Genomic DNA, 13267 nt, shown 5'->3' with positions numbered 1-13267 from the left:
TAGGCTCTGCCTGTGAATCACAGTCTTCCTCCTTCCATCTCCTTCTCTGGTCTTTCACTCTCCACTTGCTGTCCACCTGAGAACGAGGCACAATCTGCTATTATTTAATTATCCACACTTAATAATAATAATGATGGATTGGATTTATACAGCGCTTTTCTAGGCACCCAAAGCATTTTACAATGCCACTATTCATCCACACACTGGTGGAGGCAGCTACAGTTGTAGCCACAGCTGCCCTGGGGCAGACTGACAGAAGCGAGGCTGCCATATCGCGCCATCGGCCCCTCTGGCCAACACCAGTAGGCAGGAGGGTAAAGTGTCTTGCCCAAGGACACAACGACCAGGACAGAGAGCCCAGGGATCGAACCGGCGACAGATGCGCTTCCTGACCCCCTGAGCCACGGTCGCCCCACTTAACAGCTCTTGCACCTAATCCATAATAAAGTAATGACAGGAAATGTTATAGAACCAAGAAATTGTGTTTATTATTGTTTTTATACCTGAATACCTCTGTGATGCAACAACTGATGCGTGTGTTATTGTGACCTGTCCTGTACTCCAGCTGCTGAGGGATTCACTGCTTTAGCCTCACACAGCTGCTTCTGTCACTGTTTCCTCCTCGTGTCCTTACGGGGCATGTCTGGACAATAATATAACATGAGTAATAATTTTAAAAAATCGATACACATAAAACACACACACACACGCACATGCAGTGATCTCCAGAATACTGTATATACTGTATGGCCACAAGTTTGCATCATGGTGCTGATCCATAATCCTTCCCTTATTGGGCGATCGTGGCTCAAGAGTTGGGAGTTCGCCTTGTAATCGGAAGGTTGCCGGTTCGAGCCCCGGCTTGGACAGTCTCGGTCGTTGTGTCCTTGGGCAAGACACTTCACCCGTTGCCTACTGGTGGTGGTCAGAGGGCCCGGTGGCGCCAGTGTCCGGCAGCCTCGCCTCTGTCAGTGCGCCCCAGGGTGGCTGTGGCTACAACGTAGCTGCCATCACCAGTGGCTGTCGATCAACAGAAGGCCAAGAAGAATAGCCGAGACCATAATCCTTATTTAAATAAAGAAGAATTACTAAATTCATTTTCAGCAGGGATGCACCAGCATCTGGTGATATCAGCCAATAGACTGATGTGAGTGCTTCATATGAGTCGCTTTATTTTAACATCAGCAAAAGCTCAGAAAGTTAAAAGATGATTAAAGAAGCAACAACAACAATGAAAGAAAGGACTTAAGGTCTTATGGGAAAGCTCAGAAATGACCGTCTCTGGGACTTACATCAGACACACGCAGCAAAATGAAAATAAAACAGGACGCACTGACAGTAGCTGAAATCATCATCATCGTAATAACTCCGCTTTGTTTGTAATGGCGAATAACGGTTACTGTCACCTCGATGTGATTTAGATTGTGTTGTAGGTGGTAACAGGTCACATGCTGATCTCTGTGGCAGATATATTGGATTATAGAAGGTGGCAGCATGAGGCGTGAATGTTTTCGGTCTCTGTGTTTGAGGCAGCAAAACTGAACCGGTCTGTTTGAAAAGGAGCTCTGCTGCCTGTCCAGTATGTCCAGTATGTCCAGTATCCGTCATGGAACAACACTGTCACGTCCTCTCCACCACAGGGTGGAGGGTACCAGCTCTCATCATTTTGGTGCACACACTGAAGGATCTTAACTTCCTTAGGAAGTAGAGCCTACTCATCCCCTTCCTGTGCTTCTCCACATCACTGATGTCAGTAAACTCTGTGTCTGTGTTGGCCTTCATCTCCATACAGAAAACACAAGGAAGAAAGAAGCACGTCTGACATCTGCAACCTGTTAGCTTTGCAGGTTCTGATTTTACAGGTTAAAAAGCCTCTGGGGGCGGCGTTTAGCTGCACACAAACTGTGGTTAAACCACATCACAGGGTCCGAGTTCATCACGTGACGTACATCTCATCTTCCTTTGTATCCTGTCCTGCAAAGACCTGTATTCAAGCACAAACTAATAAAAAAATCACATTGCAAAAGATAGTTACTGACAATTTCTGAATGGCGTTTAATTATATTTCACAAAAATGCAAAATAAAGCAAGTCCGTGATCATTTCAGGCTTTCATCGTTAATGGTTTTTGAGATATACGAGCACAAATGTGCAAAAGGAGACGACTCAAAAACCACAGAAGAAAGTAGCAGTTCCAGGTAACACTGCACTAGCTGTTTGCTCTGTTTATCTTTTTATCCTGGCTCCATCATTCAAGGCCAGGATGAGTTAAGCTAGTTAACAACGTCCTCATTTTACCCCCACCATGACGCTGCGCTTATTTACTGTTCCCTCCAATAGACCTGTGTAAATACGCATCTGCAAACAGAGTGGGTGGGACGATGGTTGACCTCGGTGCTGACCTGTGACTTGTAGATGTCCTGCAGAGGAAAAGTATACACGACTACCAGTGATTGGTCCTTGGAGTACGGAGAGGAAAACCAACTAGAAGCAGTGCTGGCAGTGACGCCAGGCGATATAACCAAAAGCACTTTAAATTTAATAGGGGGTTAAAAAAAAAGCGTGTCCTTGTTTTTATGTCGTGTGAAGTGAAAACAGGAAGCCAAAAGTTAGCTGTGCAAATGGAAATTATATAATCAGAAACATTTACCTCGGTCTGGACTTCCAGGTGGGGTAAAAGTCCTGAAACGTTGGACCTGCCGACGGAGCCAAACAAAACACATTACGAAAACACAACGATCCCCTCTGTGTTGTTTATTCTCAATTATATAATCAGAGACCTGTTATGATAAACCCGAACACTCGATACACACCTGCTACAATAAAGCTGCACCATACAAACGTTTACAAGAAGCTTTTCTTTCCTTTCAGTTGAACGTGTTTGAGTGCTACCTTCTTCACATTTTAATAGGGAGACAAATCTATTTAAAACAATTCTATGTTCTGTGTTTTGCACATCTACATTCAGTTAGCGTAGAGGAACCGTGTTGGCTCACAAGAACAGACAGATCATTAGAGAGCACTGATGGCTGTATCTTCACGCGGCATCTAAAAATACTCTAAAAACTCGAGTACTCGAGTAGGAGAAATTAGTTCAACTGCTGTCACCGTGACTGAGCACTCTCGCATTTTCATACTCTAACAGAAGTCTTTTCTTTTTGATGTGAGGTCTATAATCAGGGTCACGGTCAGGTGACTCCTCTCCGTCACTGCTTGAGGAATCAGTGGAGTAAAGAGCGTTCACATCGAAGGAAGAGTCTTCCTCCTCTTGCTTCCTCCTTTCCTCGCCGTCGCTGCCTTGCTCCACGGGCTCTTCCGGCCCGGCTGAGGCTTTCCTTCGGGTCGATAGGTGACACTGCTCAGAGCTCAGCCTGGTAAGACTCACGTAGGGTTGTAGCAGCTTGGAGTGCAGCAGCACACCCTGACTGGGCAGCAATAGCCTCAGCTGAGCTCTGAGGCCTCGGCTGGTTTTGTCCCTGCCTGCGGCAGAGGAGGAGCGTGAGGAGCGCCGGGCGGTTCCTGATCGAGGTCTGCTGTTCTTTTGTGGCTGACGATGGCGAAGAGAGCTCCGAGGGACGACTTTTTTAGATGACTTGGAAGATGGTGTGATTTGATTGGCAGCACAGGCGGAGAACAAACTCTCTGACTGAGCACCTTTCTGAGGAGGTCCAGAGACACTGATGTCACTGGCTGTGGCTGGAACACCCATCTGAGAGGTACTTGGGTCCTGAACAAGCTGCTGGGGGGTTTGAGCAAATGCCTCCAAATCCTCCTTGTGTCTGTTGGTACTGCAGACCCGTCTGAGCTTTCTCTGTTCAGTCGGGGTTTGACACCAGGCAGAGCGAGATGAACTGTTTTTGTCTTTTACGTTTCCTGAGGTGTGATGGTGTGGAGAACTTAGCATCTCCGAACTGGAAGAAGCTGCCAGAAGAAGCTGCTTTGGTGATGCTTGCTGGTGTTTACAGCTCGTCCCGAAGGAGCCGATGTTCACCAGTCGGACCACCGGTGACAGCAGAGCAGGCAGCGGAGAGCCCCGAGCAGACGAGGCCTGAGGCAGAATTTGTGCTTGTGAGGTGTCGCCTGAGGATCCGAGTGACCCGGAGCTGCGCCTGTATTTGGGTTTTGCTGTTCTGGATGCTTGGACTGCTGCCCGAGGAGGGCTGGGGGTCTGCGAAGGTGGCTGATCGGACGGACAGGGGATGAGGTCAGATGGTGTGAGGTCCTGCGATGAAGAAGTAGAAGACGACGACGGGAAGAGCAGGGGAGATGAGGAAACGTTCGGCTGAAGGAGAAGCTCCTCCGAGCATCCCCGCAGGATGCTCTTCACCCATCGCTGGTGTTTGGAGCAGAACTGAGGGGTGGGGGCCGCCTCCTGAACACTTGTGCTGCTTCCCTGACTGCCCTCTTCCTCCGCTCTCTTGTTCACCTCATCTTCCTCCTCTGGTTGCTGATGTCCTCTAACGTCTGAGCTCCTGTCCGAAAAACTGAAGCCATCTTCGGACACGTCGCGAGGAGCCTCCTCTGGATGAACATCTGGATTAGTTTGGCTTAAAGCCGACTTAAAGAGTTGAGGCGACCGAGATATCGACGACTGACGATAGGAAGCAGCATCTAAAGAAAGAAAACAGCGACACGCTTGATACTGATAACAGTGGATATTCATAATTTCACACAAAGATCTAATCCTGCTTGTGTCCTAACAGTAAAAATATACAGTTTAAAAGGAGAAAATTACATAAATAAAAAGAAACAGCAGAAATGGTAAAAGCCACGACTCAAAGCTAAAGAAATCTACCCTAAAATAAAATAAAATATAAAGTTATTATCTTTTTATGATGTAAACTTGAGGTGAACTTTTCGTGTTGAGCTGTTTCTTACCGCAGTGCAGCAGCTTCTTCAGGGTCGCAGCTATGGTGGTGGAGTCAGAGCTTATCACCTCTAAAAGTAGCTTCTCCTCTTCAGTCACAGGGCTCTGTTTCTTCAGGATCTAGTGAAGCACAAATGTTCAGTTATCACAGCGAGACATTCTCACTGCTGGCATTTCTGCTCGTCTTCATTTCCCTCATCAACAATCTTAAAGGAAACTTGTGGAGTTTTTGACCACATGAGGTCGCTGTAGAGCCAACGGGACAGTTTATCTACATTCAAACTCTCATTTTTACAAACGCATCTTTAAACCCAGCACACACACACACACACACACACACACCTTATCAATGTAGGTATCTCCTTGTAACACAGCATCCAGCTCATGGAGATAATGCAGCAGCCTGTCCTCGACTTTCTGGGCATACCGTTCCCCATACTGCTCGTCCATGTCATTCTGCAAGACAGACAAAAGGCATCATCCCATGAAATTCAGCATAATAAGTGCAAAAGTCTTGAGCCACACTCCGTTTCTACGTCCAGATGGGCAGAATCAACTTTTTGGGATTTCTTTACCTGGATGACTGAGCATGCAATCATGAAAGACGTGTTTGGGAATCACTTTGTTGGTGCAAAAATATGATTTTATGTCTGTCAAACTGCTTGAATGATTCAAGCTAAGTGTAAAAAAAAAACATTCCTCTGGAAGTGGTGCGAGGACTGAGAACGAGCAGCCAATGTCCAAAGTTCTAGCACATTACTGTTCCTCCACGCTTGATCACTTTTTCAGGTTGGCAGCCCTACGACTCTGCAGCTCACGGAAAGATTTTGTACATCGTAGCTCTGCAGCGCACCCTGCTGGCCACAGTTAGGACCGCTTCATTTTTGGCCCAGCTGGGATGAGTTTTTCTCTACTAAGAAATCTAGTTGTACAAATACATGCAGGGTTGCCTTTATGATAATTCCAAACATTCGAGGTTTGATCAAACCCGACTGATTATTGTGAACAGCACTGTGTCTCAAAGCATAACTTTGGGGAAACTGCAATGCCTTTATCCAACAAATCCCAAACTGTATGATTTAGAAATGTGCTGAATGTGCATGAATCACGTAGGCCATGAATATATTGGGACTGAAATGTATATAGAATATTCTGGATCTGTCTCATAATCACTTACAGGAGATTTACCTTAATGTAATGTTCAAGTTTGTCTTTGTCCATAGCAAGTGTTTGCGCCAGAGTCCTAAAGTCCAGGTGGTTCTTCCTCATGAGGAACATTTCTCGTTGGCTCTGTGCAAAAAACACCAGAACACATAGAATCACCTGTTGATATAAGTAAAGTTTTTCATGCAGGCAACTGTAACTGTTCCCAAAAGCCAATTCCAGGTATGCTATCACATTTTTCAATATGCAACAACACAAAATGTTATGAACGATTTACTTTATTCACAGAATAAAAGTGCCTCGCTCGAGGCTTCAGAAAGAGGACTGAAGGAGAAAGAACGGGTGAGGTCACAGCGATGAAGTACATCTATTATATACAGTCTATGACAGCACACCACCAGTGTGCCATCTGTGAGGAGGCAAAAACTAACAAATAGTTCGATTCAGTTTTATTTATATAGCGCCAAATCGCAACAGCAGTCGCCTCACAACACTTTATGTTGTCAGGACAACATACAGAGAAAGCTCCATCAGTCAAACAACCCAGTATGAGCACTTGGCGACAGTGGGAAGGAAAACTCCAGCAGAGCCAGCCTCACAGACTGAGGGAGGGGCGGCCATCTGAGCAACCGGTTGGGGGGTGAGTGGAGGGAGGCAGGAAAACCCCCCCACAAACTATGGAAGACATCCAGAGCTTGATGCTTCCTGTCTGGTGTCTGAACTTTTCCTTTACCTTTCTTGAATATTTATTATAAAAATGTATCATTTATATTCTTAATCCTGCTGTAACACAATCATTTTCTATGTGGGATCAAAAAGTATCCATCCATCTATCTTTCTTCCTGATGTCTAAGGGGTTCATTTAAAGGAAACAATCGATGCAACATGTATGAGACATTTATGAGAGCTCAATCAGCCACAATAATAAAATCATTGACAGGTGAGGTGAACAACAGCCATCACTGTGTTCCAGTGCTGAGTTCTGCTGGGAAACCTCGGTCTCGACATGTTTTACCACCCAACCAAACACCGCGGCGGACAAAACACACTCCAACGGACAACAACACTGCTCAAAGGTAGCAGCCTCCCTCAGCAGGACAAGACAGCAGCAGCACACACAAGCTCATGAACATAACAAAGCCTCCGACTGGACGTGCCAGGACAAGTCCGATCCTGTAACCCACTCAGACCCAACAGGACACCCCCGGAGGCTTTGTGCCCCAGTGGTTCGGAGCTGTTTGGTGAGTTATGCATAATATAAGGCAGGTACTTTTAACTCAGTTTTGGTCTCCACCAGTTCAACAGTGGCTTCCAGTTAGTTCCGGTGCAGGGCAGGTCACTTACACACTGGTCTTGGTACTCGGGGAGTTTGCTCGGGAAGAACTGGCCAATTTTTGACACGGTGTCAACCATTCCCCGGCCCTCTTTGAGCATCCACATAATGACCTGGAAGGAGACACAGGAACCACCAGGAGGTGAACGTTCACGAAGAAACAACCCCATTTGACATTCCTGTACACGCTTACTGGACCACTACTTATTTCCCTACCATGGTCTTGAGGCCAAACATGATCTTCATGTGTTTGATGGCAGGAATCAGTCTGGGTAGAAGTCGGTACGTGGTTTCCAGAAACCCTATCACCCTCTCAAAGTGCTCCAGGTCCCTGCTCTTTATGATGGAATAGACCTGAGCAGAGACGACGCGCAGCCTCCACGAGTCTTCCAGACTCAGAGGTTGGGAGTCCACATCTGGCCAGCTGGACAGGTCCAAAACTGTGAGCACACAAAATGAAGCCAGCATGTCACAAGCAAACGCAAAGGCATGAATACTTTTGTTTCTAAGACTTTCTTTATCTCTGCTGTTTGAGATTAGCTTTGCAAGTTTCATGTATATGTTTCTTCTACATCAGTATAAAAAACACTCAGACAAAGGAGTTCAATAAAGTTTTTGTTGTGTTAAAACTTTTTATTAAAATCCCCAGAACCAACCTTGTTGTATATCCATCATCTTGTGAGTCCAGACATGCTCTATGATCCACACAGGCAGCTTAGAGAAGCTCTGCATGCGTCCAGCCCGCAGCTCCCCTCCGTCCATGGCTCAGCTCCGCGGGCTGTGTGGAGGGAGACGGAGGAGAGCATCAGCCCGCTGCACCTCCTTAAACCCCCGAACCACCACAGCTGGACATGTACCGGCAAGTTGAGGATGTCACGCATCTGAACATCCCCGGCTTTTTTTTTTAAAAAAATGTTGCAAATAACTTCCTTTGCATGCCTTTATTTAGCATTTCAAAATAAAAGCTTAGGAAGCAAGAAACCCCGTCTCTCTCTGTAACACCAAGTGTGTCAAATTTGCTTCATGTTTGAGTTTTTCAGACTTCGTCATCGGTGTTATTTTTTCCCTCCTCGAAAAACTAATAGATTGCACAAAGATTCAGCAAACATGATACCAGGTAACCTTTTAAAACCTGAACCATAAAATAACAGCCAGAAATCTTTCGTTTTTTGATAATGGAGTGTTTGTTGAACCTTTAGACTAATATATCTAAAAATATATCACATTTTAATCTGCATATATGAGTTTTAATTTGTATCACATTTGCTACATTAGCCGTATGTTTGCAATTTAGGAATTAAAAATGTGTCATGCAATTTATATCATTTTTTGAGGGTAAAAAAAGTCACGCTGATGATGTAGAAGTCTCAAAAACTCACAAAAACACATGTATCAAATACGATATGCTTGGCTTTAAAGGGTTAAAACTCAACTACAAGTTTTTTAAATTGTGAGAAGATTCAATTCAACTCGATTCTAAAATAAAAAGTATCATTATTATTTGTCAACTATTTAATGGTTCAGGCTTTAAAGGCCTAACAGACATTTACCAGTTTGAGATGAATCTGCTGTAAAGTTGAACACAGTACAATATGAAATAAAAAGGAGAAATAAATGTTAAAGCAGTATATGGATATATAGAGATATAAACTGATGAATATTATGGTGTTCCCATCTTTCTTCAATAAGTTTATACGTTATTAAATTTGAACTAACTAGTTAACTGTATAAAAATTGCTCAAAATCAGTCATCAAGATTTAATTTCCTATGATAATTAATATCTATGCAGCCAATAAATGTGTCTATTGATTCTATTTGTTTGTTTTTATTACAAAACATGTTTACGTGATGCAATCATCTGATCCGAGCCACGGTCTGAGTAACTCACTCACACATGCACTGTATACTTAGATCAAGTCCTTTGCACTACTTTTGAGCACTTTGTTCACCCATGTGTGCCTTTTCTATTGGCCATAATTGGCCCATATTTCGTTGTACATGCACAATGACAAAAAAGGGCTGCACATGGACTTTTATTGTGAAAGCGTGGTTGACCAGGAAGAACTTTACCGGAGCCGTGAATGTCTCTGCCCTGACTTCACCCTCCAAACTATGCGGTCTTGTCTAATCCACAGCGGAGCTCAGACGGTTCTATGAGGTAACGGGAAGCTGCAAGGCTTCGTTTTTGTTGCGCTCAGTCAGTGCTGACAGTTATCTGACTTTTTATTTTTATTCATTGTTACATCAACATGCTAACGACCTAGCTTCAACAGCTCACGGTCGCTCTTGAACTGGCGCGCATGTTTCGTTGCACCTGGACAAACCGCTAGGTGGTGTCTGACTTAACGCTAAACAGGTGTTTCTCTAATTGATGTGTGCTGAGGGTAATATTAAAGAGCGTGATGTAAGAAATCACGCGGCGATATAAACAAGTTCAAGGGTGGCTGGTAATGCTAGCAGCAGTTTGTAGCTCTTGGGTATAAGCTTATATTTCAATGACAGAGCTAACCATCGAGCTCTCTGCATCAAACGGCGATGCTTGAAAATATAGAAAGCCATAAGACTTACCGGACGTGTTAGTTGTAGTCATTAAAATAAAAAGGGTGTCCACTAAACACTTAAAAATATTTTTTAAAAATTCCAAGTTGCGGCCCTCTCGTGTTAGCCGGTGTCCGCCATCTTTGTTTTGGTTCGGAAACACAGGTGCGACTTGGGAAATTGAGTTTTGCTGTATGGTTTGAAGATGGTGGCACTAGCAAAAACAGGCATGGGGATGCTAGAGATGCGGTGGCAGATGTGATGATCTGTGGTGACCTCTTAAAAGAAGAATGAGCAGTATTTTAAACCTTCTTACTGATGGAAGTCAACAAAGTGTCAAAAGATGTCTTTGCTTTCTCTGACCGACCTAAATGGCCTCCTTTTGTCTCTTTGTCTCAGTCCCACCATGAACACGTCCTCAGTGTCTCTGCTCCAGCTCTCCTGGACCGGGCTCAGACTGTATGCATCTAAAGGCCATCGCTCCGGAGCCCTGAGCCTGATGGCAGCAGCTTCCACCCGTCTTCCACACACCTCACCCTGTAGACGCTCCTTATCCAGCAACGTCAAAGTGCGCTCCTACCTGCAGTACGTCAAACGCAAGATCATATCCCCCCCCAGTCCTCCGTACAGCCATGTGTGTCAGGTAGGAGACCCGGTGCTGCGTTCACATGCAGCTGCTGTGGACCCTTCAGCTGTAACAGGACCTGAGATCCAGCGTGTCATTAAAACTATGGTGGCAGTAATGAGGAAGCTTGAGTGCGTGGGACTGAGTGCGCCTCAAATTGGCGTGCCACTCCGGATCCTGGCTCTGGAATATCCCCAAAAAATGTTTGAAGAGAGCGCGCCTGCCACGAGGGAGGTCCGCGGTCTCTCCGTCCAGCCCCTAAGGATCTTTGTGAACCCACAGCTGAGGGTGCTGGATGGTCGGACGGTGCTGTTTCAGGAGGCCTGTGAGAGCATCTCGGGCTTCTCTGCCACGGTTCCCCGCTACCTGTCTGTGGAAGTGTCTGGTACGCATCCTTAAAGCTCAACAGTGACACATCTCATTTAAGAGTGTCCACATTTGTAAGGTGTGCCTTTGTCTCGGGCTTCTGTCTTCTCACCCTGCAGGTCTCAATGAAAATGGCGAAGCTGTAACGTGGCAGGCTAGTGGCTGGTCGGCCCGGATCGTCCAGCACGAGATGGACCACCTGGACGGCGTCCTCTACGTCGACCGCATGGACACAAAGACCTTCATTAATATCAACTGGCAGGCACACAACGAATAGAGTGAACACCTGCTCAGGGCAGACTGGCTAACTGGCGATGCACATGTGAACGTGTCTTCTGGTTTCTGTGGACCACAGATCTGTACTTTGACAATAAATGCTGAAAGGATGCAGAATGGATCTTTAAATGTTGTTGCCTTCCATCATAGTGAAGAAAGGATACGATTGGGCAGGACTCAGTTAAAAGGCTCCAACAGCTGGAACACCAAAACACTGATGTGGGCTAAAATATTGCTACCTTATAGAGCGTGGAAACTGCTTTTCAACACATAAGCAATTATTTGTGTCATTAAAATGTTAATTATAGAAGTTATGAAAGCTGGTTTTTTGTCTACAGGATACCTGAGGGCTGTGGTACGAAGCAAGATGAATGATTTAGCCAGCTTCGTCAAGCTTAAAGAGTTTTCTGTGTCACAAACTTCTAAACCACCGTGGTAATGATGAACACATAACCTGAATTTCAGTTTAAAATGAACTGAATTTGAATTAAAATGTGCAAAAATCACCAACTTTCAACAGTTTAGCATTTTACTGTTATATTTTTATTTTCTGACAACATCCCTGTTTGGAGTAGGGCAGCGGTCTCCAACCTTTTTTGCGCCACGGACCGGTTTATGCCCGACAATATTTTCACGGACCGGCCTTTAAGGTGTTGCGGATAAATATAAGAAATAAAACTAGTACCGGTACCGAAAAAAAGATTCATAACACACGTGAAAAGACCCAGGAAAACAGAGCTAACGATGACAAAATAACGCTGAAAACCGATAATTCAATTCAATTCAATTCAATCTTTATTGGCAGACTACATGTCCATAAAAACAAGACAAGAAACACACACACACACACAACTCCCCCCCCCCCCCCCACACACACACACACACAACACAAGGTATACCATTAAATATATATATTTAATGGTATACCCTGAAAACTATACATTTCACACCTGAGCCTCAACTGTCGCGGCCCGGTACCAAACGACTCACGGACCGGTACCGGTCCAAGGCCCGGGGGTTGGGGACCGCTGGAGTAGGGGACACTCACAAGGATCATTATGTGGAGGGAGGAGTCACATGACCCCACAAACTGCCCCTTATTATGTGAGCACGCCTCAAACCCGAAACAAAAAGGCTAGCTTAGCAAAGTGGCTAACCATTGTGTTTTTCCTTCATATCTCAAACTGAGGTTTCAGGTTTTGTTGAGCCAGCTAAGGCAAAGAAAGCCTGACTGTGTTCAACTTCATTCTCAGGCATTTAAAAATTTAAAAGTAAATGTGGGTAAATGCCAGAAGTTCCTCTAATGGCCACTGGGGGCCGGTTCCAAAAACGAGTCGATCCATGATGTCATCTGCTGTTAAAGCAGCGGCACCAATGTGAGAGCACTGTAACATCATGACATCAACACCACTGGACAATCCTGGCTGCTGTAGATGAGTTAGCAAAATATAATATCAGAAAAAATGATCCTAAAAAACATTACAACTATATCTATAGTTTAAGTGTGCTGTGAAGACATTTGGGAGTGCTTGAGCACCTGAAAAAGGACGAAGCAGCACCAAGCTCTGGCTACTGTGATCTTTGTCCAAATATGAACATTTTTGGTTCCAAAAAACCCCCAATAACAAATAGATATAATATCACTTTGAATCACGAGATGATGCAAAGTCCAATCTGCCCTCAGTCATCATGAGATATTCTAACATTAGTAACTATGTGCTAACGCAGCATCTGTCACAGTACAACAGCAGGAATGGTTATAAAAAACAGACTCGGATTAGTTACAAGACGTCTTTAAAGACAGCAACACAAATTCATTTCAAACAGAAGTAAACATAACGCTCAGTGAATTACTGCAGGAAAAGTTTCTGGTAGAAGGCTGACCGGGTGGTTACAAAAGGATTTTACAGAAAGAAGTGTTATCCTTTTATTTTTGCACCGTGTATGAATATCACACAGACGCATGACCGCCGCCGAGGTCGGCGCTGCCGTGCCGTGCAGCTACATTTCTGGGAAGGGTGCATGTCAGGCTACATTGCAGCATTAGCAGAGTACAATGCAGTTTGACAAACATTTGGTGTAAACAAATGTTTGTCCT

At 44.9% G+C, this 13267-nt stretch overlaps 2 protein-coding genes across 2 annotated transcripts; one reads left to right on the top strand and one right to left on the bottom strand.

The window, feature by feature from the left end:
• Positions 1-3034: 3034 nt before the first annotated feature.
• Positions 3035-9968, bottom strand: LOC146629698 (uncharacterized). Its single transcript, XM_085358810.1, has 8 exons — positions 9933-9968; positions 8020-8141; positions 7580-7803; positions 7375-7476; positions 6055-6156; positions 5209-5322; positions 4878-4986; positions 3035-4610 (listed from the first exon to the last, which is right to left on the bottom strand). The coding sequence occupies exons 2-8, from the start codon at positions 8123-8125 to the stop codon at positions 3094-3096; spliced, it is 2274 nt and encodes a 757-aa protein (XP_085214936.1). The 5' UTR covers positions 8126-8141; positions 9933-9968; the 3' UTR covers positions 3035-3093.
• pdf (peptide deformylase, mitochondrial) lies at positions 9467-11471 on the top strand. Its single transcript, XM_085358811.1, has 3 exons — positions 9467-9522; positions 10302-10912; positions 11013-11471. The coding sequence occupies exons 1-3, from the start codon at positions 9518-9520 to the stop codon at positions 11168-11170; spliced, it is 774 nt and encodes a 257-aa protein (XP_085214937.1). The 5' UTR covers positions 9467-9517; the 3' UTR covers positions 11171-11471.
• Positions 11472-13267: the final 1796 nt, after the last annotated feature.

The sequence above is a fragment of the Diplotaxodon limnothrissa genome, linkage group LG7, assembly GCF_057381915.1.
Source record: "Diplotaxodon limnothrissa isolate DT_005_m linkage group LG7, D_limnothrissa_male_GT1.1, whole genome shotgun sequence".
NCBI lineage: Eukaryota > Metazoa > Chordata > Actinopteri > Cichliformes > Cichlidae > Diplotaxodon > Diplotaxodon limnothrissa.
This window is presented reverse-complemented; position numbering and strand designations above follow the sequence as displayed.